At 43.8% G+C, this 27,439-nt stretch overlaps 1 protein-coding gene across 2 annotated transcripts in view; it reads left to right on the top strand.

The window, feature by feature from the left end:
• The window catches only part of LOC120018087 (von Willebrand factor A domain-containing protein 5A-like), a 44,427-nt gene that overhangs the window by 11,893 nt on the left and 5,095 nt on the right, over positions 1–27,439 (top strand). Inside the window, exons 2-14 of one of the 2 annotated variants that reach the window (XM_038961065.1) lie at positions 8,807–8,852; positions 19,966–20,016; positions 21,808–22,010; positions 22,752–22,974; positions 23,308–23,483; positions 23,678–23,792; positions 24,030–24,205; positions 24,395–24,483; positions 24,643–24,787; positions 26,022–26,101; positions 26,538–26,652; positions 26,806–26,964; positions 27,188–27,291. In XM_038961065.1, the coding sequence (XP_038816993.1) occupies positions 19,974–20,016; positions 21,808–22,010; positions 22,752–22,974; positions 23,308–23,483; positions 23,678–23,792; positions 24,030–24,205; positions 24,395–24,483; positions 24,643–24,787; positions 26,022–26,101; positions 26,538–26,652; positions 26,806–26,964; positions 27,188–27,291 (1,628 nt within the window). In that variant the 5' untranslated portion in view covers positions 8,807–8,852; positions 19,966–19,973. Of the gene's footprint in view, positions 1–8,806; positions 8,853–13,887; positions 14,018–19,965; positions 20,017–21,807; positions 22,011–22,751; positions 22,975–23,307; positions 23,484–23,677; positions 23,793–24,029; positions 24,206–24,394; positions 24,484–24,642; positions 24,788–26,021; positions 26,102–26,537; positions 26,653–26,805; positions 26,965–27,187; positions 27,292–27,439 lie in introns of those variants that run through there. The other variant, XM_038961064.1, reaches the window with a different exon arrangement.

The raw sequence follows: 27,439 nt of genomic DNA, 5'->3' as shown, positions 1-27,439 counted from the left end.
GTGTTTCTTTATCATTAGTGTCAGGTCAGCAGACCATGTGTTCTCTCCCTTTCATTAGTGTGGTCTATCTTTAATGTTCAGCCATTTTATACATCTATGTGCTGTCCTATACATCTCATTTACTCCTACAGTCTCAACCAGGCCCTTTGAAGAGAGAAGACAGAGAGCTGATTCAGTTTTCTTCCACTCCAAACCCAGACTGGTTCAGAAACAGAACACGGGGGGATAGTCAAATAGTCTCTGAAGGGTCATGGTCGTCACCAGGACAATGTTCCTCTGGGGCCTCATTAAGAAGGAACCACAGCAAGGACGATGAATTTGAGAACAGAACAGGACAAGATGAAGAGGAGGTGGAGCGAGACCTCAGGGAGTCAGTGGCACTGGCCAGATCTATGATAGAAGATGCTGAACGTGGAGAGGGCTCGTACCATATAAAAGGGGTAATGATGGGGAAGGTGACGGATTTGGTCGAACCTATTAGACAGTCCGTACGTCTCAGGGAACAGAACAGCAGGGGTGTCTCGTCCAGGGCAGACTGGGATCCCCAACATGGAGGACGAGGAGGGTCGGAGATGCAGATGCCGTTGAGGCCCACTCCGGACGGAGGGCATGAAGAATACCAACCCTGGAAAATAACAGACCTTACCACTTTGATGGAACAATTACCCAGCCTGCATGGGGGTGCCTCTGCATGGCTCCTTCAACTCCAAACACTGACGTCAGGTCTACGGCTCTGTTTAGGTGACATGAGGGCCCTTCTGGCTAGAGCAACAGACCATACCACCATGAGTGCTCTGATAAGAGATGCAGATCTTGCCGCAGCCCCGGCTGCACTGGCCCAGGAAGACTTCCGAGCGGAATTGTGGGCAGTGTTGAGAAGGGCATATCCCACAGAACGAAACCATGCAACCCTTTCATCATTCACCATCAATCCAGGGGAACAACCGGCAGCCTACCTCGACAGAGCGAAGACCACATGGAGAACTGTTCATGAAGAACCATATGACCATACTGGCACCACGGTCAGCATGTGGAAGGAGATGGTGGTGAGCGGTGCTCCAATTGAGGTCCGAACTAAACTTAGGGCCACGGTGGGGTTAATGGCACTTCCCCAGGCTCAGTTCAATTCCCATGTACATCACCACATCACCCAATACAATAAGGATAAGGGAGGGGCTGAAACACAAGTCCAGTCCCTACAGGTACAACTTTTGAAACTACAATTGAAAGAGGCCCAGAAAGGAGATAAACCGAAGAAACAAATGGTGGCTGAAGATCAACAAGACATCTCACAAATCATTGAAAAAACGGTTTCACAAATGATACAGCAACAACAACCACCCATGGCACCACAGGGACCTCCCATGCCAGCACCCGGGATGGAACAACCTGTCCCAATGGCCGCACAACCATACTATTACCCACCACAACCAGGCTATTCGTCTACATGGGGACAACAACCAAGGAACACTGGACCCTGGGGGAGCTGTTACAATTGTAAGCAGACAGGACATATGGCTCGTCTGTGTCCATACCCAGTGACAGCGGCCCAAAACCAGTGGATGGTGAATAGGGGACGAGGATACGCCCTGAGGCCGAGGGGAGGAGTCCGACCAATGATGTACCAACCACGTGCAGCCCAACAACCTGCATACAATCACCCACCCCAAGACCCTAACCAACAGCCGCCTCCTCCTTTCCAGGGCATGTCAGACGAATATGCCCCATGGCCCTGAAGCTGCCCACCACCACAGAACGAGAATGGGGGTCAACATTTTCCACTCCACACCGAACCAACTATCATGTGTGAGGTGGAGGGAGTGACCCACCAATTTTTGGTAGATACAGGATGTACGTATTCTGCCATAAGATCTCGTCAACCACTCTCTTCGGAAACAATACAGGTGGTGGGGGTATCAGGAACACCCGAAGCACAAAACAAGACCATTCCATTGCTTTTCTCATGGGGCCCTTCCAATTTGAAGCATCAGTTCCTATACTGTCCCAATTGTCCAATCAACCTCCTAGGAAGGGATCTACTGTGCAAACTAAAATGTTCAATTTACCTCACTGAGAAGGGCGTGGAGGTCTCCATTGATCCTATTCCCTCAACACCAAATCATCCCGTCAAAATACTAATGCTACCCATCATTCCAACCCCTGTGTTGTCAGCAACGCAAGAAATCTATTGGCTGAAATGCATTGAAACAGGTCCAGGGACCCCGGAGGTCCAGTTTAAGTTCAATCAACTGAAATCACAGATCTATGCATTACACCCATACAAGACCCCACAAGCTGAAATCCACTGTACATTGAATGTGACAGACAATGACGTGAACACATACACCGATGACTGGGATGAGAACATGATGCACCTAACGCCATCCATCAGGTGTTGCACCATTGTGTGTGGACAAGAGGGGGTGGCAGCACCAGTCATCCTACCACCTCATTTGAAATCCTGGTACCTACTAGGGGAGGAGTCAGCTCCCCATGTTACACTGGCAGTGGGTAACGGTTTTGAAGCAAGGAGCCTGGGCCCTATGATCAGACGAGCATCCAAACTTCAGTGGGAACCCACCCAAACACCGGGAATACACAAGGCCACCACTGAAAACATGTGGAGGTTCATGACTGTTGACACTGAAGAACACTGTCTTCCAGAACGACTGACCCTGCCAAGACACCATGGTAAGCCATACACCGACCACCCATCTACCAAAGCATTGATCTCCACCATAGATGAAAGGATATGGACTCACACCCCTTTTGATGTGGGCCAACTACAGGTGGCACCGGTCACCATCACCCTACTGAACCCAGGTCAAATACCTGTTTACCGAACTCAATACCGTTTGAAACCCGAACAGACCATGGGGATCCAACCGACCATTAATGGGTTACTAAGAGTACAGGTTATCTATCGAACTGTATCTCCATGGAACACGCCGATCCTACCAGTGCTGAAAGCTGGAGGAGAAACATACCGGATGGTTCAAGACTTCCGAGCAGTAAATGACGTTACTGCACCTATAGACCTACCTGTCCCTGACCCTCACATCACTCTGAGCAATCTGTCTCCAAAACACCAATACTTCACGGTGGTGGATCTGGCTAATGCTTTCTTCAGCATCCCACTTGATGAAGCCTCACAGCCACTCTTTGCTTTCACGTACGAACATCAACAGTACACTTATTCGGTTCTCCCACAGGGTTACAGGTGTTCTCCCGGAATCTTCAATCACATCCTTAAGACACACCTGGCAGAGTTGAAAATCCCAGAAGGTGTGATACTGATCCAATATGTAGACGACCTTTTGCTGGGGGCTCCCACTTCTGATCTCTGCCTACAGATGACAAAAACATTACTGGACTTCCTGGCCGTCAAAGGATACAAAGTCAAAATGAGCAAAGTCCAGTCCTGTCGCAGAACTGTCCTTTTCCTTGGTAGAGAAATCTCGGGAGAAGGAGCAGGACTCTCCAAAACCCACAGAGACTCTATACTTCATCATCCACGCCCCATCACTGTGTCGGGAATGTTGTCTTTCCTTGGCTTGACAGGGTACAGCCGAACACACATCCCAGACTACACTGCCAGAACTGAGCCACTGAGAGAAATAGTGCGAGAGGCGGGACCAAGGAACCTACACTCGTCATTGACATGGACCACTGAAGCATCAAAGGCTTTTGCACTCTTGAAAACAGATCTCTCAGTGGCAGCAGCATTGACATCACCTGACTACAAAAACAAATTCCATCTGGATGTTTCTGAAAAGGAAGGATTCACATCATCCAGCCTTTTTCAGAAACAAGAGGGGGAGAGAAGAGTGTTGATGTATCACTCCTCCAAATTGGACCACATCGAAGTAGGACAAACCACATGTTCCAGGTATGTAGCTGCAGTGGCAAAAGCTATTGAAAAAACAGCCCATTTGGTAATGTGCCATCCATTGGAAATACACACCCACCATGGGGTTGCAGCATATCTGATGAGCAAAGAATTCACGTTCAGCGTTGAAAGAAAAACGAAAATCCAGAATAAATGCACACAATCACACATCACATTTGTCAACACTGACAAAAACATGGCAGACGCACTCAATGCTGAAGAAGGACTACCCCACTCCTGTGTAGAAAGAGCTGCACAAGAACTGAAACTGAGACCTGACCTGGGGAACGAACCACTCACCAACCCGGACCTATGGTTATACACAGATGGATGCTGCTATAGAGGAGAGGAAGGGAACATAGCAGCATACGCAGTGGTGCAGCAGCTCCCGGATAGATCACATGTGACTTTGGAATCTGCCATCATCACACAACCTGCATCAGCCCAATTAGCTGAAATCATAGGTTTGACACAAGCTCTGGAAAGAGCTGAAGGAAAGACTGTAAACATCTACACCGACTCAGCGTATGCTCATGGAGCAGTCCATACTGATGGACCACAATGGGTTAGACGCAACTTCACCACCACAGGAAACCTGCCAATCAAACACAAGACACAGATGGAAAAACTGATTAAATCAGTCTCACTACCTAAGAAGGTGGCCATCATGAAGTGTAAAGGACATCAACAACTGAAAAACAGAGTCAGCGAGGGAAATGATGCAGCTGACAAAGCAGCCAAGAAAGCTGGTGGATACACCCCGAGAAAAAATGATACTTCAGATCCAACCAGCTCGGACTGAGCTCACAGGGCAACACATAAAAGAACTCCAGTTTTCAGCAGGACCCTATGAACACTCAGTATGGGGACAGAAAGGGGCCACCAAAGGACCTGATGAACTGTGGAGATGCCATGATGGCAGACTAGTGGCCCCTGCAAACCTCTGTCCAGAACTAATACGAGAAGCTCATGGGCCCACACACGAAGGCAAACTGAAGACTTTACAAAAGGTGTCCCACATCTGGTGGCACCCCCACATGAAAGACATGACAGATTTGTTTTGTGACGAGTGTAGCATTTGTGGTAGCCACAATCCAAAGAAACCATATCAAACGCCCATGGGTTCATACCCAGTCCCAAACGCTTGTTTTCAGGACATCAGCATAGATTACACAGATATGGGGCAAGACAATGTGACAAATGGAAAAAGGTACCTGTTAGTTATGGTAGACAGGTTCTCTAAATGGGTTGAGGCAATACCAACAGCAAGGGAGGATGCAAAATCGGTCATTAAGTGGCTGCAAACCGAACTCATACCAAGGTATGGAGTCCCCAGGCAAATCAGATCCGACAACGGATCCCACTTCAGTAACAAACACCTGAGACAGGTGGAGGAAAGATTTGGCATTGTACACAAATTTGGGTCAGTGTACAAGCCCCAATCGCAGGGCCTCGTGGAGCGCTCAAATCAGACCCTTAAGGCTAAGATAGCTAAGGTATGTGCAGGTTCGAAGTTGACGTGGGTTGAAGCCCTGCCCCTGGCATTGATGGCCATGAGAGCCTCGCCAGGTGCAGGCACCCATCTCTCTCCTCATGAGATAATGACTGGAAGAGTCATGCCTGGTCCACCAAGGGAGGGAGGTCATATGCCCGCCCTTGATGTACAACAAATTGTAATGTCTGAATATGTGAGAAAACTGACGGAACTTTCTGCAGCTCTCTCCAAACAGATTCACAAGGTCCAGGAGGGGGAGCTGACGGGAGATCCGGCATCACTGAAGGTAAAAGTTGGTGACTGGGTAAGGGTGAAAGTCCACAAGAGAAAGTGGCTAGAACCCAGGTGGACTGGACCGTACGAAGTGAAGGAGGTTACTTCACACTCAGTCCAGGTCAAAGGTAAATCGGGCGCACCTTGGCATCACCTTACACATTGTACACCAGCCCCAACTCCTTCCAGAACTCTGACTGAAGTCAGGGCCGATTTGGCCAATCTCAATTCGACTCCAACCAAACAAACCTTAGTTGGTGAAAATGGGACGCCAGCCCCAGTTTCCACGAACTAAGGCTACTCGCCTAGGAACGGGATATCTCAATCCCTGGGAGAAACTGGGAATTTCCGGTCCCTTGTTTGTTATTTTCATAATCATTACTGGAGTGTCCCTAGGAACTTTCACATGGCTTATACAACAGCTCACACATTCACCCCTCTCACATCTTACAACTACTAATGTCACGTCCAACATTACCCTCGATCTCACCAGTCCTGCCATACACAAACGTAGCACTACAACCACAGACCAACCCTGCACTCCAACAGAGGTTAGAAGCACCACCTTATGTGTACCCGTTAATGTGACCACCACCATTACACTGTCTTGGGGGGTATTGGGAAAAGCTAGGAATGGCCTGGGAGGGCATGCTTTGGAGTACACCAGATTTAACTGGTATATGACAAAAGGGGGGTTTCAGGAGTGGTCATGGAAGAGCCTGGTCGCTGAGACTGGTCCTGACTGGTCCAGTTATTCATCAGGGCAAGCAGTTCTTATCTGGCGGAAAAGATTGTCACTGACTAGGACTAAATTGCGTAATTGGGGTTTATCACTAATTATCCGACCAGGTACTGGGACGGGTTGTCAGGATTTTATACTAGCACCACAGGTAGAGTCTAGCAAGGATCTACTCTACTGGCCATTAAAAATCTGCATTACACAGCAGGCTCAGCCCTCTGCTATTTCTGACCGGTTTACTGTTTTAACATCTAGGGGGAAGGGTGATTGGGGTCCTATTAATATGGTCCCCACTCCTACCACCCCTGATGATATCATTCTTACTGCCACCGGAATCTCAGGGTTCTCTAACAATTGGCTCCTATTGACTGAACAAGCAGCTAATATGACCCTGCAAAGCTGCGTCGTTTGTATGGGAGCTAGGCCATTGCTCCGCATAGTCCCAGCCGCTATTAGCGGAGACTGTCTAATGCCCCTTATGGACGAAGACAACCCACCTGAGAAGTGTTCACAGTGGGACGCTGTTTATCCGGTAGTCACCACGGTGGTCAAGAAACCGATATTCTCCTCCAGTGTGGCTAGAGCTAACTTCACATGCATAACCATGACAGGTGGAGGGACATTGTTGGGTAAGCTCCCTGTTAGTTGGTGCTCGTACACTCACATGCTCACGGCAATCTTTAAACCAGTGTCTAGAGCTGATGTGTGGTGGTGGTGTGGGGGAACTAGTCTGTTGGACAGACTTCCCCACAATGCCACTGGTACCTGTGCACTTGTAACTCTTTTGTTGCCCATCTCTGTGTACCCCATAGGCGTCCAAGATCTCCTCACCCGTATACAAGCCCTGGGTCCTGAATATTGGCCTATCAGGACCAAGCGCACGGTGGGCCCTTCTGCTGGGGACCCAACTTACATTGATGCAATTGGCGTCCCCAGGGGGGTACCAGATGAGTATAAATTGGTTGACCAAGTAGCCGCGGGTTTTGAATCATCATTTTGCTGGTGGTGTACAGTTAATAAAAATGTGGACAGAATTAACTACATTCATTTTAATGTCCAGAAACTGGGCAATTGGACTCAACAAGGCTTCGAGGCGGTCCATGGACAATTGGCAGCTACGTCCCTGATGGCATTTCAAAATAGAATCGCGGTTGATATGTTATTGGCTGAACGGGGGGGGGTCTGTGCAATGTTTGGTGAACAGTGTTGTACTTTCATTCCCAACAACACAGCTACGGATGGGAGTCTGACTGTAGCATTGGAGGGACTTCGTACCCTTAATGGTAAGATGAAACAGCATTCTGGAGTGGACACTTCTATGTGGGACTCATGGATGGATGCTTTTGGTAAATATAAGACGCTGGTTTCCTCTATCCTAGTATCTATTTCCGTTTTTGCAGGCATTCTTGTACTTTGTGGATGCTGTTGCATTCCATGTGCGCGGACGCTTGTTAGCCGTGTTATCACTGCCGCCATAGACCCTAATCAGGAAAGGGCCCAAATGTTCCCATTGCTTGATGATGGGGAAGCTGGACTTGTCTATCTATTTGAGGACTAAGAAACTTTTATGTCACGTCTCTTGTGAGACGTGAAGAGGGGGAATCAAAATTTGTCTTCTGACAAATTTTATCCCATAGCTTTGTCTTTTTTTACTTTTATGTCACGTCTCTTGTGAGACGTGAAGAGGGGGAATCAAAATTTGTCTTCTGACAAATTTTATCCCATAGCTTTGTCTTTTTTTACTTTTATGTCACGTCTCTTGTGAGACGTGAAGAGGGGGAATCAAAATTTGTCTTCTGACAAATTTTATCCCATAGCTTTGTCTTTTTTTTACTTTTATGTCACGTCTCTTGTGACAAATTTTAACTAGTTTATTCACGTCTATAAGACGTGAAGAGGGGGATTTGTAAGAAATTGTAATAGATACTGGAAACTTGTAATAACAACTTCTCAACATAAGCTATCTTTTATACAAAATACACACACCCCCGTTTTCCCTTGGACATATGCTGGTCTCATTAGACACCAACCACCGACACACACAACTCCCCTCCCCCATGACAACCACAGACACACACAACTCAAGGTTGGAGCACAAGACAAAGAACTGTGTGAAGAACCAATGGAACGTTGACACCAGGCCTGATCAGGACTACCCACGACCCAGATCGACCAATCAGAAGGCCAGACTACAAGATCAACCTACTTTGCTTGTTGCCTATATAATCTGTATGAACTGTTTAGAGCGCTCTCTTTTCCCGACGATTCCATACGAATCAGAAAGAAGGGGCCGTGTTGCACGATATACTAAGATATTTTTACATGTGATTAAACGGCCTTATTATACAAATATCCACCTCGTCCTATGTCTCCACTTGATCTCCTGTCTCTAGTAACTGTTTCACTAACACTTGCAAAAACAAAACATTGAAACGTGGATGTTGTTGATTAAGTAGGTAAGTGAAAGTAACGCTAATTAGGTTAGCTACTGTAGTTATATTTTCGACTGGTAGAGGTGGCGCAAGTATGTGCCAGTGTCGTTATGGCTAGCTACAGAATTCTAGCTAACATTAGGGGATTAGCTAGCTCGCAAACGTTTAGTTTTTGACGTTGAAGTTCTTAACGTAGCTAGTTCCTATATCAGGCTAATAATTATTTAAATATACCCTGATGCCAAATGTTTACATTATCGCATATGTTAGTCGGTCACATGTTGAGCTTGTACTTCTTCGTGGCTTCATGCACTGTTTGACTGACTTGGGCTTAGCAACACTGCCCAAATTCGTTGAACAATCAATCAACCAAATAACTACGTGAAATGACACTTGTATATGGTTGCATGATCATCGGTTTGCATTCCTGTCGACTACCTGTGGATCTTCCTCGTCGAGAAAACCGAAGATTAGGCGAACTAGTTTAATACTAACGTTACGTATGCATGAACATAAACTGTAGCTATTGGATTCAACATGCTGTTCACATATTAAACTCAGCAAAAAGAGAACGTCCCTTTTTCAGGACCCTGTCTTTAAAAGATCATTCGTAAAAAAGGGACACATTATTCCATTTCTGTTAGTCACATGTCTGTGGAACTTGTTCAGTTTGGAAAAGGGAAGTTGGATTAATGGGTGTGATAAGGAAGGGCAGAGCTGTTTAGAATTCTTCAGGAAAGATCTGACTGGGGTGATTGTGTTCTGTAGTCCAGTAGGCTTTATTTATCATATTTTTTTTTTTACACTGTTTACATTTGATTAAAAAATGCAGTAATATCAGTTGGCACAATATAGAACAATAACCTAATGTATTTGCATCACAACATGGCCAATGTTGGGCCAATCCATATGAAATCCTGGGTCTGATGCATGTCCATGATGCCAAAAAAGCCTGTCCACTTTAAAAACGTTCACCAGCCCATTTATATTCTGACAGAGGGATGGATGTTAGACATTTTGACTGTTCAGTACTAAAAAAAAAGACGGTATTTTTTAGAACAGAAGGCCAGCACAGAAAAAATTATGCATTTATCTATACAAAAAAATATAAATGCAACAATTTTATTGAGTTACAGTTCATATAAGGAAATCAGTCAATTTTAAATAAATTCCTTAGGCTGTAATCTATAGATTTCACATGACTGGGCAGTGGCGCAGCCATGGGTGGGCTTGAGAGGGCATAGGCCCACCCACTTGGGAGGCGGGCCCAGCCAATCATAATAGTTTCCCCCACAAAAGGGCTTTATTACAGACAGAAACACTCCTCAGTTTCATCAGCTGGTGAAGAAGCCGAATGTGGAGGTCCTGGGTTGGCGTGGTTACAAGTGGTCTGCTGTTGTAAGGCCGGTTGGACGCACCGCCAAATTCTCTAAAATGACGGAGGCGGCTTATGGTAGTGAAATGAACATTAAATTATCTGGCAACAGCTCTGGTGGACATTCCTGCAGTCAGCATGCCAATTGCACGCTCCCTCCAACATGAGACATCTTTGGCATTGTGTTGTGTGACAAAACTGCACATTTTAGTGGCCTTTTATTGTCCCCAACACAAGGTGCACCTATAATGATCATGCTGTTTAATCAGCATATTGATATGCCACACCTGTCAAATGGATGGATTATCTTGGCAAAGGAGAAATGCTTACTAACAGGGATGTAAGCAAATTTGTGCACAATCTGAGAGAAATAAGCTTTTTGTGCGTATGGAACATTTCTGGGATCTTTTATTTCAGCTCATGAAACATGGGACTAACATTTTACATGTTGCGTTTTTATATTTTTGTTCAGTATATATGCCAACAGTGCAACAATGCCTAATTTATCATAACCATTACAGATAATGAATCCTAATTGCTAAATTGCCTATTATATAGTCAATAAAAAGTGCCATTTTAAGATTAATTTATTGAAACAGTAATATCAACTGGTTATATTAGTGCGTTTGGAAAGTATTCAGACCCCTTCACTTTTTCCACCTTTTTGTTACGTTACAGCCTTACTTTAAAATGTATTTAAACATTTGTTTTATCTCAATCTACACACAACTCCCCATAATTACAAAGCAAAAACTGGTTTTAGAAAATATTTGCAAATGTATAAAAAAAAAAAAAAAAAAATGATCACATACAAAAGTATTCGAACCCTTTACTCAGTACTTTGTTGAAGCACCTTTTGGCAACGATTACAGCCTCAAGTCTTCTTGGGTATGACGCTACAAGCTTGGCACACCTGTATTTGGGGAGTTTCATTCTTCTCTGCAGATCCTCAAGCTCTGTCAGGTTGGATGGGGAGCGTCGCTACACAGCTATTTTCATGTCTCTCCAGAGATGTTCGATCGGGTTCAAGTCCAGGCTCTGGCGGGGCCACTCAAGGACTTTCAGAGACTTGTCCCAAAGCCACTCCTGTGTTGTCTTGGCTGTGTGCTTAGGGTCCTTGTCCTGTTGGGAGGTGAATCTTTGCCCCCAGTCTGAGGTCCTAAGCGCTCTGGAGCAGGTTTTCATCAAGGATCTCTCTGTGCTTTGCTCTGTTCATCTTTTCCTTGATCCTGACTAGTCTCCCAGTTCCTGCTGCTGGAAAACATCCCCACAGCATGATGCTGCCACCACCATGCTTCACCATAGGGATAGTATTGGTGATGAGAGGTGCCTGGTTGCCTCCAGATGTGACACTTGGCAGTTTCTGGCCATGAAGGCAGTATCATGGATCCAGGCTCAGAAAGGTAGCTATATTTTACACTCATAGTCCTGGCAACTCTTGTCCTTCATCTGCCCTGATTTGGAAAGAAATTGTTCAGGTGAAAGCAATTTCCTAGTAGGGATCCACCATATTACTTAAATGACAAATATATTTGTATTTTGAATATAATCATTCACAATACAATGTTGGTGGTATTTTGTCTTCAAACAAGTGTTGAAGATACATTTTGCCCATCCTTGCAACCATGATGCCACAGTATAATGATGCCTGTCCTGGTGATGTTGTGTGTTTCAGTGGCCAGTGTGTCCGAGTGTGTCCAGGCTGGAAACACCCTTCTGGGTTGCCAGGTGCAGAAAGACACCCTGGGACTCTGAGAGGTTTACCCTGCCAGTCCTTTCTCTGTCCCCCACACGCCCGCTACTCTACCTGGGGTGAGATATACACACAACCCTGCCTGCTCCTAGTCCCCTACTCCAAGCAAACTGGTGGAGCTAGCAACTGTACCGGCCTGAACAAGCCTAATTATCAAGCTGTTAGAGCTTGGACATATTTGTATAAAAGACTGAACATACCGAGCTCCATGTACATTTCATTTGTGTAAATATATTAATGTATATGATGAAATATTATGTACGTACCTTTATGATTTATATTTACCTGATTGAGATATATTCATCTGTTGTTAGTGTAACTGTTAGCCCCCCACTCTTGCCCATTTCATTGTACTGTGTTAAGTGTGTTAGGATAAAGGCAGGAAGTTGGGCCTTCGGGGGAAGGAGTCCTTGCTAGATGCGGGAGCGGTATAGTTTTTTGACCATACAGACAGACATACAAACAGGTCATATTAAGTAATCTATGCTTTAAGTTGATTGGAGAATAATTTTTTTGTTAGAAATAAGAATAAAAAAATGTGTTGCACCATATCCCTGGATCTCATTGATTGTTTGGCCGTTTGGAAACCTTGAGTGTGGACTGTATGCGTACGAAACAACCCCGCTTCAGGCTTGGGCAGTGGCTATGGTAAAGAGGAAAGGAAGCCACTACACAACCTCTTACCTATGTTAGCCTATTGTCATTTACTGTTGGGACACTTATGTATTGGTTGTTATTAACATATCAACATGAATCTACGTGTTACATATACAGCTGTACTTGTTAGACTTTGCTTTGGTTATCACTTCCATATATGTAACGGATGTGAAATGGCTAGCTAGTTAGCGGGTACGCGCTAGTAGCGTTTCAATCAGTTACGTCACTTGCTCTGAAACCTATTAGTAGTGTTGCCCCTTGCTCTGCAAGGGCCGCGGCTTTTGTGGAGCGATGGGTAACGACGCTTCGTGGGTGACTGTTGTTGATGTGTGCAGAAGGTCCCTGGTTCGCGCCCGGGTATGGGCGAGGGGACGGTTTAAAGTTATACTGTTACATATAGACTACTGGAAACAATGTGTATGCAGTACTCGTCATCACTAACCAAAATGCTAGCCTTATGCTTGCTCCAAATGCTTGGTAAAATGCCTTCCCACTGGGCACAGTTGTCAATTCAACATCTATTCCACCTTGGTTCAATGTAATTTTATTTAAATAACGTGGAAACAACATTGATGCAACCAGTGTGTGCCCGGTGGGTTATTATTGTATGTATCCATTATCCATGTATATGGGGCCAAATGCATGCAGGAAGGAGGTGTGGACAATACAGAAAGCTAGATCAGTGCCTTTACTGTTTGATCATGTAACACTGTCTCTCTATATTCATGTAATTCCTCATATATGACTGCACTTGATTAAAATCTATCACAATCTACATCTTAATTGGTCATTGTATCTATTTTTTTAATGACTTCACTCTGTTCCTTCTGCATGGAACCTAGAATAGGAGTAGCCGAACCCTCCTGGAGAGTCACTGGGAGTGCAGGCTTTTGTTCCAGCCCTGCTTGAACACACCTGATTAATAGGGTCCATGAGGAGTGTTAGGTATGATGAGTAGGCTAGTAGACTCCATTAACGTCTTTTTAAGCCTAATACTCTGACAGTAGATAACCAATGAATTGACTAGCCATAAACACAATAACCATACAGATATGTTTAGTGTTCAGTCCATTGACGAATTGCTATAGCCAATAGAAATAAATGTCGAATAATACGTTTAAAGCATTAGGGTAGTAAAAACCCGCGCTACAGACGCAAGAACAACGATTGGTTGAATAGGCCCAATGTGACTTTTCACCAATGGTAAGGAAGATAGCAGGCGTGACTATGAACACTGGCCAATGAGTTGATTGCGCAATGTTTTCTATTGACGTTTATCTTTATAAACCAGGAAGAGGTAGCCTACTCGGATATTAATGCTACACGGAAGTAGAAACGGTGGGATTCTATCTCCAGGACCAGTAAAAGGAAATCATTGAAAACTAGCCTATCACATATGTAAAGGTAATATGTTACATAACTGCGTCGTTTATAGGATGATTCGCCTATTTATGTGAAAGCATTCAGGTTTTCAAAATATTGTACATTTTATCAGACATATTTTCAAATTACGTATTACCTACTTTGCTTATGATTGTCGGTGGCAAGAAATAGCCATTCAATTCGATATCATCCACATATCACACTATCCATATTTTTTGGATGTTTGATTTAGGTTACTATAATAGACGCAATGACTGTGCAGAGCAACAAGCAAAGAGACCACGCCTTGGGGTCCGTTCAGTAGTGCGGAACGTTACAGAACGTTCAGAAATTGGTCATGTTGACGAGACCGGGGGCAATTGTGGTTTTGTGTGGTTTAAAAAAAAAAATGTAATCCGCAGAGCCCACTTGAACTGGTCCTGTCATTTTTTTATATAAGACACTGGGGGTACTTGGCTTATCCTCAGAGGGTACTTGAGAAGACTCATGAGACCATATGCTAACTGGTAAAATGCACTTCTGGGGGTACTTCAGTGGTACTCTGGACAGAACAAAATGTTCTTGTTGGTACATTAACCGAAAAAGGTTGGGAAACCACTGCTCTACAGGACAGCAAGGCTATTTTACATGTATTATTTGTGTAATTCATACCATCTTAAAGTTAAAATCACTTGTACTCATAATTTGGCTGCTTGGCTCATGATCATTGTATTACTGTGCTACAATTGCCCCCAACCCTAACAGTCATGACGGAACCTGATGTGCCTAGCAAGAGACAGCAATAGTCAAATGTCATTCATGTCAATGTTTATCCAACATATAGCTTGAATTGTTGGACGTTAATACTCAGGACCATACAATAAGAATACAAATGAAATACCTGACCTCTAAGTGGCAGGTAGGCCTACCTCCTGACATTATTGACTATTGCATTCCATCCTATTTGACCAGTTCAACCAGAGATTACACTGGCTGAACAGATATTGACATTATTGCATCAGGCTGCTGTGATTTCATTATTTGTTGTTCACAATAACTTCAAGCTTGGAAATGTCAAATTTTACACAAAGCATCTGTTGTATGAGGAATTACTGTCTGTTCTGGAAAGATATTGGAAACCAATATTGTATTACTGTACAAAGCAATGTTCTTTATCAGCAACCAGCAGTTATGGCGCATGATCAACCAGGGCTCGATACTGTGACCACAACAGTTGTATTTGTGACCATTTGACTTGGCAGTGCGACACACATTTTGAATTGGTCACAATGGTGCCAATGAGAAATGTACCTGGTCACGGTAGTTTTTAGTTAACAATTTGCTTTTCAAATTTTGATTAAAATGAAATTATGTATTTAAACAATAATGTGCAATTGGCCCAAATTGAACCAACCTTCTGAAGAAGCAACAACAGCACGGGAATGCTCCTGTCCGGGCGTGCATCAGGGCTCCACATACAGGGCTGCACAGTTATGCTAAACACTCCAGTGCAACACTGACTGTTAGTGCCTGTAAAGAAAAAATGTTCTTGTGTTAATGCTATTTTTAATCTAGGCTATGTAATTGATTAAAATACATGGATTCCCGATTATTAATCACAAGTGCGTTGCACACATATAAATCAGAGGTCATCAACTACATTCAGCCACGGCCGATATTTTTCTTGAGCGGATGGTCGTGGACCGTAACATAATTACCAATCATTTGAAGACTGCATATTGACCGCAAGAATCCCAAACAGATATATTTGACTAAAACAATCATTTGAAACCTTGCATACATTTGTGTACAATCACTTGGATTGATCTATTATGCGTGGGAATACTTGGGATGTCCAAAATTAAAATCACTAGGAGCTCATTTCATGGTGTTTTTACAGTTTTATATCCAACAATTAAAAAATATATTAAAAAATGAAAATTTAAGTTAGGGAACCCTGCAATAGTCTTTCTGGAATAGAGAATGCACAGCTTTCAAACGTTTTGGTTGTTGAGTGGCGTTGAAAGTGTTAAAAAGTGTTGGTTGAATATTTGCAATGCCAAATTCAGTCAACGGAATAAGCCTACCTTAAATTATATTTTGGCCTTAAAGTTCTACTGCTCCAATATAATTATGCTGTGATTTCATTTCAGATCAGTTTATATGATAGATGTTGCCGCTTTCATTTTGTTTCCCACTGTTTCAATTGAAGGGTGTTGCGCTAGTCTGTTGTGCTTGTTGAGGTAAAACCATGTGCGGTTATTATGAGCAAGACATCAAATGTTTGTTTCAACTTGGTTTTCCATACAAGCGCCTTGCGGTCAACTTGGTTTTCCATACAAGCGCCTTGACAGTATCTATGTCACCCCTGTTGATGAGGATGGAGTCTTGTCCAGCCTGGTTCCTCCTGAAGTCCACAATCAACTGCTTTATTTTGCTAATGTTGAAGGAGAGGTTGTTTACATGGCGCCACGCCAGCAGAGTGCCTACCTCCTCCCTGTAGTCTGTCACGTAGTTGATGGTAATCAGGCCTACTACTGTCGTGTCGTCAGCGAACTTGTGAACTTATGTTAGGCACGCAGTCGTGGGTACACAGGGAATATAGGAGGGGAATGAGTACGCACCCTGTGGGGCCCCCGTGTTGAGAATCAATGTCAAGGAGGTAATGTGACCTACATTCACCGCCTGGGGGGGTGAGCCGTCAGGAAGTCCAGGACCCAGTTCAGACCCAGGGCTGTCAGCTTTGTAATCAGCTTATAGGGCACTATGGTATTGAAGGCCGAGCTGTAGTCGATGAACAGCATCCTCACATATGTATCCCTTTTGTCCAGGTGGGTAAGGGCCGTGTGTATTGCAATGTCGATTGCGTCAATTTCTTTCTTTTCTTTGTTTGGAGAGCATGTGTCTGGTTTTTCCGTGATGTTCAATGTGTGAACGTGCGTGCTTGAGCATGTATAGATACACCTGGCCTGCTCGCCAAGATCTGGCCACACCTATTCTTTAGAAGTGCCTGTTTTGGGATGTTCACGTCTGTTCACGTTTGATAACTCAATGGGGAGGCTGCATTTGAGCCTAGGAGAACCCACATGTGCTTTGTATGGTTAGGACAGTTTTTTTTTTTTCTGATAAGAGGCCATTTTTCTTTTTGAATGCTCACATTTTAAAGTCAGAAGTTTGTAAATATAATTGAATTGTACATTTATCACATCACCAGCGCTGTGTAAATAAATCCAATATTCATTTGCACCTCTATCTGCCTGACTACTGCGGAATCTTTGTCCTTATGACTGCTACAAGGTCCCTATTTTACAGCAGTATGCTATTTATTTAGTCAGGCAATGCCCACATTATTCTGACATATTTAGAATGTAAAAAATAATAATCTGAATGTCAATTCATAATGCCATTGGGTAGGCCTGTTAAAACATGTTATTCTTATGGTGGTTATATATATATATATATATATATATAAAGTAGTTAGTCTGCCTAATAAAGTGTATATATATATATATATATATTGGCTATTAAAACAGTTACATTTTTAAATGTAGGTCCTTGAAAATTACAATTAAGTGCTTGAAAAAGTCCTTTAAAATTGTCTTGGCAATGTCTGTGTAAACCCTTCATTGTGGCTACTTGCTCAGCCCACAAATGAAAGATCAAATCACCTGCTATTGAAATGATGCACTCATCATTCGCTTCCCTGTCACATCTTTACTCGGGCACAAGGGCATGCTAATTTAAAAGATGGCTTGTCATTATTAGGCAGGTTCTATATGGAATTCAGGCTCATTATGGGACACACGCCAGGTCATTGTCAATTATTTAAAAAAGTGAGACCAAATCATGTGCTTTGTGCAACAACTGAAAAAGTTGGTGTAGAGAAATGTTCCCTCTAAAGTGCGTAGTAGTGCGCAGAAGATATAAAGTACCTGTCAAAAGTTTGGACACACCTGCTCATTTAAGGGTTTGTCTTTATTTTTTACTATTTTCTACTGTATATCATCCCATGTATAGAACCACAAGATTGAACTTCACTCAACTTTCTAGAGTTTTCCCTGTTAACACTATCAACGTTTCCCTTTACTGTGTCAATTGTGATTGAATCAACACAATATTACCCACTATCAATTCAACATAACGAAACAAAACTAACTACGCAAGAGATTGTCATATGAAGAATTCATTAGAGTAGGATTCTATTGCGCACGACTGAGCCCATACTTTACACCGAACGGTGCGGCATAACTAATCAGAGCTGCAGTAGGCCTATATGCAATATTTGGATCTGTGCCATTTACTTTGAACTGGACTGTATTTAGAGTTGTGGTCTTGAGTAGATGCGCTTGTTTGGAGATCAAAGCGAGAGCAGCATGTAGCCACGTGTGCACATTTTGTTCATATCCTTTTTTAGTTGCTTCTACGTGCTTCTACACCTGCATTGCTTGCTGTTTGGGGTTTTAGGCTGGGTTTCTGTACAGCACTTTGAGATATCAGCTGATGTAAGAAGGGCTATATAAACACATTTGATTTGTTTTAGTTAGTGAGTTATTAGCCCAGTTAAAGATAATTTGTAGTCAGAAATAGGGAGTGATTGCTTCCTGCAAGAGCACAAAACATGTACATTTTTTGTGTTGTACTTTGAGACCGGCTTGAATACGCTAAGTAGCCTATAGGCAGAGGTTAGCATAATTTGTCTGATTCTCTGTAATAATGGTTTGGGAATAATAATGCATTTTATTTTGAAAAGTGGTTTCTTGCATCGAAACACAACATGAGAGTAATTGTCACCTCCTTGTCTGAAGGACAAGTGGATAAACAGGTAAATGTCAAGCTCTTGTTAGGGTTGCGTCAATTCACTCTGGTATAAGGATAAGTATGACAGAGTCACCGATTGTATGCTATGTATTTTTTATTAACTAAGCAATAAATGGTAAATGCAATTTTCGTATATACGGGTTCAATGTATCATCACGCAGGATAAGACAGAGAACTGACTTGTTCCTGACAAAGACATTATAATATACTCTGACAGAGTTAGTTCCTGCTTCCGAGCCGGCCTGTCACAGAGTAGAGACTGGGCGTGGTTTAGACTCACCCAGCCTATCGCCGGCGCTCAGGCTAGTCCTAGCCTCTTTGCGCTCTTTGGTGTCCCGGCGCTGTTGCTGTGTAGATTACGCTCCCTCACCCCAGAGACTGAGGTCAGACAGCTCTGCAACATTGTCTGAGCTATTTGCACCTGCATACAAAAGCACACTGTTCTCGCTCAAGGCTAACCACAGCTTCCCAGCACACTTATCTGGGGCTAACTGTTACTTCCAGCACACACACACAGACACCCAGGCGCCCAGGCCAACAGTTGCTAATATTCAATCACATGTGATATAGTATTGGGTTATAGTGCATAACTCAGAACCTCACACTCTGCATGTTTAAAAAAAAATAAAGTCTCATGGAATGAAGCCTACATTGAACACCACTCATTGGCTGCTACTGTAGGCTGAATGATAGAACAGCTACTTCCATGTTAAAATGTTATGGGATACATTTTCTCATTGTTTTTGATGGTAGGCCACTCTGGTAGGCCTACATTATGATCAAATAGCCACAGTAGCCTACTTGGCCACTGTTAAAACTGTATCTTAAAGTGGGTACAGCCTCGGTGTTCATAATTAAACGCGCGCTGGAAGTTACACAGTATTTAAAAAATGTTCCAGTTTGCGTTCAGCAGACTTAAAATTTGCTCAGTGCCTCAAAAAATATTTTGAGGGAACATTGTTGTAGAGCCCTGCCAACATGGTTAGATAAACCTCTCAATTACTGTCATCCTACTGTCAGTAGTTGCATTCTGTGGCTGCCTTTATAAAACAATTTATCATAGACACTTGGCATATTACCATTAACTGTTTACTGTTGCACGGCAATTAAACTTTATTAACGTAAGACGCCCGTAAAAGGACAATGATATGACACCTGACTTCTCCATACAGGAGCCAAAATGGTGAACTGCTGTGGATTGGTAACTGTCAAGAATGAACCAGGTACGGTTTGAAAGCATAAATGATTGTTTACTTCCTGTGTCTGTTTCTCTTCCTTTTTTATTAAATAAATACTTCAGAACATTTCACCACCTTTACAGTTGAAGTCGGAAGTTTACATACACTTAGGTTGGAGTTATTAAAACTCGTTTTTCAACCACTCCACACATTTCTTGTTAACAAACTATAGTTTTGGAAAGTCAGTTAGGACATCTACTTTGTGCATGACACAAGTCATTTTAACAACAATTGTTTACAGACAGATTATTTCACTTGTAATTCAGTGTATCGCAATTCCAGTGGGTCAGAAGTTTACATACACTAAGTTGACTGTGCCTTTAAACAGCTTGGAAAATTCCAGAAAATGATGTCATGGCTTTAGAAGCTTCTGATAGACTAATTGACATCATTTGAGTCAATTGGAGTTGTACCTGTGGATGTATTTCAAGACCTACGTTCAAACTCAGTGCCTCTTTGCTTGACATCATGGGAAAATCTAAAATAAATCAGCCAAGACCTTAGAAAAAAAAAGGTAGACCTCCACAAGTCTGGTTCATCCTTGGGAGCAATTTCCAAATGCCTGAGGGTACCACGTTCATCTGTACAAACAATAGTACTCAAGTATGAACACCATGGGACCACGCAGCCGTCATACCGCTCAGGAAGGAGACGCGTTCTGTCTCCTAGAGATGAATGTACTTTGGTGCGAAAAGTGCAAATCAATCCCAGAACAACAGCAAAGGACCTTGTGAAGATGCTGGCGGAAACAGGTACAAAAGTATCTATATCCACAGTAAAACGAGTCCTATATCGACATAACCTGAAAGGCTGTTCAGCAAGGAAGAAGCCACTGCTCCAAAACCAGCATTAAAAAAGCCAGAATACAGTTTGCAACTGCACATGGGGACAAATATCGTACTTTGTGGAGAAATGTCCTCTGGTCTGATGAAACAAAAATAGAGCTGCTTGGCCATAATGACCATTGTTATGTTTGGAGGAAAAAGGGGGTGGCTTGCAAGCCGAAGAACACCATCCCAACCGTGAAGCACGGGGGTGGCAGCATCATGTTGTGGGGGTGCTTTGCTGCAGGAGTGACTGGTGCACTTCACAAAATAGATGGCATCATGAGGCAGGAAAATTATGTGCATTTTTTGAAGCAACATCTCAAGACATCTGTCAGGAAGTTAAAGCTTGGTCGCAAATGGGTCTTCCAAATGGACAATGACCCCAAGCATACTTCCAAAGTTGTGGCAAAATGGCTTAAGGACAACGAAGTCTAGGTATTGGAGTGGCCATCACAAAGCCCTGACCTCAATCCTATAGAAAATGTGGGCAGAACTGAAGAAGTGTGTGCGAGCAAGGAGGCCTACAAACCTGACTCAGTTACACCAGCTCTGTCAGGAGGAATGAGCCAAAATTCACCCAACTTATTGTGGGAAGCTTGTGGAAGGCTACCTGAAACGATTGACCCAAGTTAAACAATTTAAAGGCAATGCTACCAAATACTAATTGAGTATATGTTTACTTCTGACCCACTGGGAATGTGATGAAGGAAATAAAAGCTGAAATAAGTCATTCTCTCTACTATTATTCTGACATTTCATATTCTTAAAATGAAGTGGTGATCCTAACTGACCAAAACAGGGAATTTTTATTAGGATTAAATGTCAGGAATTGTGAAAAACTGAGTTTAAATGTATTTGGCTCAGGTGTATGTAAACTTCTGATTTCAACTGTATATTGTTTTTCACAAAATAAAAAATATGTTGCTCCATCCATCCCTCCTTCTCTCAGTGCCTCTGAAGAGTATTGCTGTGGAAGTGAGTGTGCAGGGGCATGTGGCCACTGTGAGCTCCACTCTGCAGTATGAGAACCAGGAGCAGAGCCCTCTGGAGGCCATCTTTGTTTTCCCTCTGCCGGGAGAGGCTGCTGTCTGCAGGTTCAGCGCCAAGATAGGACAGACTGAGGTGGTGGCTGAGGTTCAGGAGAAACAGAAGGTGAGGAGAGATGACAAGTCAATAATGAGACAAATGCAACTATAGACATATTTTTTATGACATTTTCTGAGATCTACAAAAGTATAATTTATTGCAGGATTTGGGTTAATTTCACATTAATACCAATCAATAACATGTTAGTACAAGTGTTGTTACTAGTGTAATTATAGCGTTACTACACAGTTTAAGAGAAACTTGGTGTAAAATGTTACGGGCCAGCTAACCTGGCCCCATTTCCATCAAGGCAACCTAATAATCCCTTCATTCCTAATTGGCAAATATCACTCCTCGCCTCTCCACCATGAGATCTGGTGTGTGGTGAGCGTTCTGGTACAAAACGGTTGCTGTGCATCACCCAGGTGGGTACCACACATTGATGGTGGATGAGATGAGTTTCCCCCTTACTATGTAAAGTGCTTTTGGTACCTCAGTTGGTAGAAAGGCTCTATATAAATCCAATCCATAACTTATTATTATCACTTTATGGTTAACCAGCAGTCTATGACCTAGTGGGCTTCAAAAGTTATTCAGATGTTTGTTGACAGCTCTCTGCTCTCAGTATTAGACATTGACCCTGTAAAACTGGTTCCCAACCTACTGCTTTGTCAAAGCGACTCTCTGTCAAACCCCATTGACCTGACTAGTGTCAGTCAGACAGCACATTCCCCTGGATGTATGCTACTGTACTATACTGTGTGTCAGGTTGATGATGCGTCCCTGTGTTCCTCTGTCCCTCCTCAGGCACAGGAGCAGTATGATGATGCATTGAGCTCGGGACAGCAGGCCTTCCTATTGGAGGAGAGTGATGAGAGCCCGGACGTGTTCAAGCTGAGTGTGGGAAGTCTGCCTCCAGGGGAGAAGGCCTCTGTCAGCCTGGACTATGTGACAGAGCTGGCTGTACAGGCTGACGACGGCCTGAGGCTCTGCCTGCCCGCCGTGCTCAACCCCCGCTACCAACCCCAGGGTAAGAACATGGGCCCCTGTATAGAGACACAAACCACTAATACATCATAGGGCACTGCAAAACAAAGTAAAAACCTTGTGGGCAGCAGTGTGACTATGAACCAGTACCTGGTCCCATAGGGCAGTGGTCTTCAGTCCTGCTATTGGAGACCCACAGGGGATGGTGCATGCTTTAGTTACAGTCCCGTTTTAATGAATTAATCATTATTGAATTAATCAAGGTCTTGGTGAGTTGTTGATGAGATGAAAGAAGTGTTAGTGCTGGGCTGGAACAAAAACATTTTAATCTGTGGGTCTCTCTCTCCCCTCTCTCCCTCACCCATCTCTCTCTAAGGGTCAGACAGTGGTAGTGGTGGCAGTGCCCAGGTGTCCTCGGTGCCCGCTGGTTCTGTCCCCTACAGTCTGTCCCTCAGTGCCCATGTGTCGTCCCCTCATCCCATCTCTAGAGTAGAGTCCAACTGTCCCCTGGACCCACTCAACTACCTCAACACAGAGAAAACCCAAGCCACGGTACTGTGTGTGTGTGTGTGTTCATATGCATGTGTAAGTGTGTTGCTTTACGTACGTACGTATGAATGTGTACACTGTGTGTATGTCTGTGTGCTTGCACTCTCACTAGCACCATAAACCATCAGAATCCTTCATAGTTGTTCAATTCCCTCTCTGACTGCTCTACCTTCATGTGAATGTTGTTCTAACTGCAGGTCAGTCTGGCTGCAGGTCATCAGTTTGACCGGGATGTTGAGCTGTTGTTGTATTACCAAGACACCCATCAGCCTACTGCTATAGTAGAGGCAGCACAGGCTTCTGCCAAGCCAGGTGAGGGGGGTGGGTGTACTCTGTTGTAGATTGGTGTATATGAGATCAATGAGTAGTCTAGTTTACTACCTTCATTCATGTTTACAGAGAGGGACATGGTGAGACTGAAGGAGAGGCGTCCTCTAGAAATGGAGAATAACTGTTGGACACTTATTTCTTTCTCTCGTTCTCTTTCTCTCGCCCTCACGCTTTCTCTCTTTCTCTTTCTCTCTCTCTCTCTCTCTCTCTCCCCCCCAGGCTCTCTGATGGGTGACCCAGTGGTCATGCTGAGCTTGTACCCAGAGTTTCCCAAGGATGTGATGTCATCTATGACCTCACACGGGGAGTTCCTGTTCGTAGTGGATCGCTCTGGCAGCATGGAATGCCCCATGCACCTTGGGTCTGGGTCACAGGACCGTATTGGCAGTGCCAGGGTATACACACACACACACACACACAGCAACCCTATTCTAATAAATGAACAGCTCAATCTGCACAGGATTCACCACTAGGTAGTTTGGAGTTAAATCCAGTACACTGTGGTTACTCTGTACTAGTTCTTTAAGACTGTCCTATAAGGTTTATTGAAGAGTAAAGACACTTGTTGGACTTCTCTCTTGCAGGATACTCTGCTGCTCTTGCTGAAAAGCCTGCCAATGGGCTGCTACTTCAACATCATCGGCTTTGGGTCCAGTTATGAGTCCTTCTTTTCGTGAGTGTTTTCTCCTTCCAACCCCTGTTTCAATCATGTTTACATCTAATAATTTGCAGCAGGTAGGGGAAGGATTCAAATGTCCATGGCTTGGGTCTGTAATATGTTGTGGTGATGACCCTTTGACCTTGTGTGTGTGTGTGTCTATCTGGATGTCAGTAAGAGTGTGGAGTACAGCCAGAAGACTATGGATGAGGCTCTGCAGAAGGTGAAAGAAATGAGAGCTGACCTGGGAGGTACAGAGATCCTCCAGCCTTTAAAACATATCTACAGCCAGCCCTGCCTCCCCGACCAGCCCAGACAGGTAGCTAACACACCTTACATACCTTACAGTGCCTTAGACCGAGTGGCGCAGCGGTCTAAGGCACTGCATCTCAGTGCTAGAGGCGTCACTACAGACCCTGGTTTGATTCCAGGCTGTATCACAACCGGCCGTGATTGGGAGTCCCACAGGGCGGCGCACAATTGGCCCAGCGTTGTCCGGATTAGCGTTTGGCCGGGGTAGGCTGTCATTGTAAATAAGAATTTGTTCTTATCTGACTTGCCTAGTTAAATAATAATAATTTACACACAAACACTGCCATAGAGAAATGTCTGTCCTTTCTGTAACGATGCTTCCATTGAAACAGAACCTCATGCGTTGCTTTACTGTGGGTTATACAATGACATTATGGATGTTTTTTGTCAGCTGTCCAGCCAAAGTGATAGTTCAAATTATCTAGATGAAAATAATTGTGTGCAATGTTATCAGGTAACAATAATGTAAATGCCTCTGCTAAAGCCTGCCACCGTATCCTCCAACAGACATTTCTTTAGAAGTTTCTGAATGTCCTTGTATCTACTTTACTTAGTTTTGTTTATGCATACGTGTATAGATGACGCAATGTATAACGACTGTTACCCAAAATATAGATGATGTAATGTATTTTTGATGACGCCAAAGGAACCACTGTACCATGTTTGACTAGGTTTGTTTTTTAGTGTCTCAACTATCTGAGTGGTCAACAAAAATCTGTCAGTTATTGTATCATTGTGGAGTGGCATTTTTTATATTTTTTTCTAATCACCTCACTCATTGGCCTTCTAGGGCTGGCTGGCTGTGATTCATACAGGTTCCTCCTGAAACACCTGAAACTCCTCCCACCTTTCCATGTGTAACACGCAGGATATGAACCCTGGTCTCCCACGGGAGCAACCAATGTCTTAGACCATGAGGGAATTCCCTTTTGGGCTTTGGGCATGTTTAGTTACAGAGTAACACCCTAGCAAACAGTGTATTTTGAGTGTGGTATTTACAGTAACATGCCTGGCTTACTGGGACAGCAAATAGACCTGTGTTTTTGGTTACTAAGGAAACATTCTCAGTATACTTCAGTGCTGCACGTACATTATTTAATCAATCAATTTTATTTTATATAGCCCTTCGTACATCAGCTAATATCTCGAAGTGCTGTACAGAAACCCAGCCTAAAACCCCAAACAGCTAGTAATGCAGGTGTAGAAGCACGGTTGAGACATACCCGCTCTGTCCTCCACAGCTCTTCTTGTTCACTGACGGTGAGGTGGGGAACACCAAGGAAGTCCTGGATCTGGTGAAGACGAATGCCGGTTCTCACAGGTGGGCCCACAAGCACTGTTTACCCTATCATTACCTAGTTGGGGCAGAGATCCCAGCTCTGTCACCTCCCACCTGAAAAAAATTTTACTTATTGGTTTTAATAGAGTTTGTTACAGAACCCATTGCACCTGTCTGGAAAGTAAAGCTCTAACCACTGGTCTTTTTGACTCAAAAGATGAATTGTAAAACCCAATCTAAAGTAAACCTACCCAACCTGTCTGTGAGCAGCAGTGTGGGACAGTTCTGTAGGTTAGGGTTTTTCACCCCTGTTAGAAAACGAAAGCTTTTGTATTGATGATTCTTCCTGTACAGTTATGTGTTTTCAGTCACCCCACGAGGACAAGAAAATTATACAAGTGATATGGATTTGGTTGATAGACTTTTTTTGGTATTTGATAACAACAATAATAGTGTTTCCTGGGTGTGTCCCTGTCAGGTGTTTCTCCTTTGGGATCGGGGAGGGGGCCAGCACTGCTCTCATTTCTGGGGTGGCCAAGCAGGCCAGAGGGCACGCACAGTTTATCACAGGACAGGACAGGATGCAGCCCAAAGTAAGAGAGCTTATCAGTGTGTGTGCATGTGTAAAGTGAGGGCTCTATTGGCTACAAACATTTTCATCACCTCCCTTATTCTCTTGTTTTTCTCTTTCCTTTTTTAATTACATTATTTACCACTTTCCCACCTCCTTCACTCTCCTCCCTCAGGTGATGCAGTCCCTCCGGTTTGCCCTGCAGCCAGCTGTGGTGGACATCTCAGTCAAGTGGAATGTCCCAAAGGGGGTCTCTGTCACCCCTCTGTCTCCACCAATCAGAGTGGTCTTCCAGGGCCAAAGGGCACTTCTGTATGCCCAGCTCACTGGGGAGGTGAGGACTCTGCCTTCTACTGTTATGAATGTTAATATTGTTTAACATACTGTATGTCAATGTTCAAATGACACTGGTAAGGTCATAACTTATTTGCAAGACAACAATTTTTTGGGTCACGGTCCACGTGTTTTTACTAAACTCTGTATTTCCTTGTTTTCTTTCTCTCGTTCTGTCTGTCTCTTTCTCCTTCTCACTCTCTCTCATTCTCTCCCCTGCTCAGAGCTCAGGGGACACAGAGGGCTCGGTGATAGTGAAGTACAGCCTGGCCAAGCAGCCTGTTGAGAACCAGCTGAGCTTCAGTCTTAAGCCTGCAGAGGACACTGGGTAAAAACAACACTGCAGGCCTTGGTCAGATGCATTAAGGGAATGTGCCACTATTTTCAGGCAACACTGCTATGACACTCCATTAATAGAAACTGTGCCAGCACTTCTAATGCATTTCAGCTATGTAGTATGATTTGATATATATTTA

This window comes from Salvelinus namaycush, chromosome 23 (genome assembly GCF_016432855.1).
Source record: "Salvelinus namaycush isolate Seneca chromosome 23, SaNama_1.0, whole genome shotgun sequence".
Lineage (NCBI taxonomy): Eukaryota > Metazoa > Chordata > Actinopteri > Salmoniformes > Salmonidae > Salvelinus > Salvelinus namaycush.
Note: the sequence above shows the minus strand (reverse complement) of the source record. Positions and strands in the feature narration are given on the sequence as shown.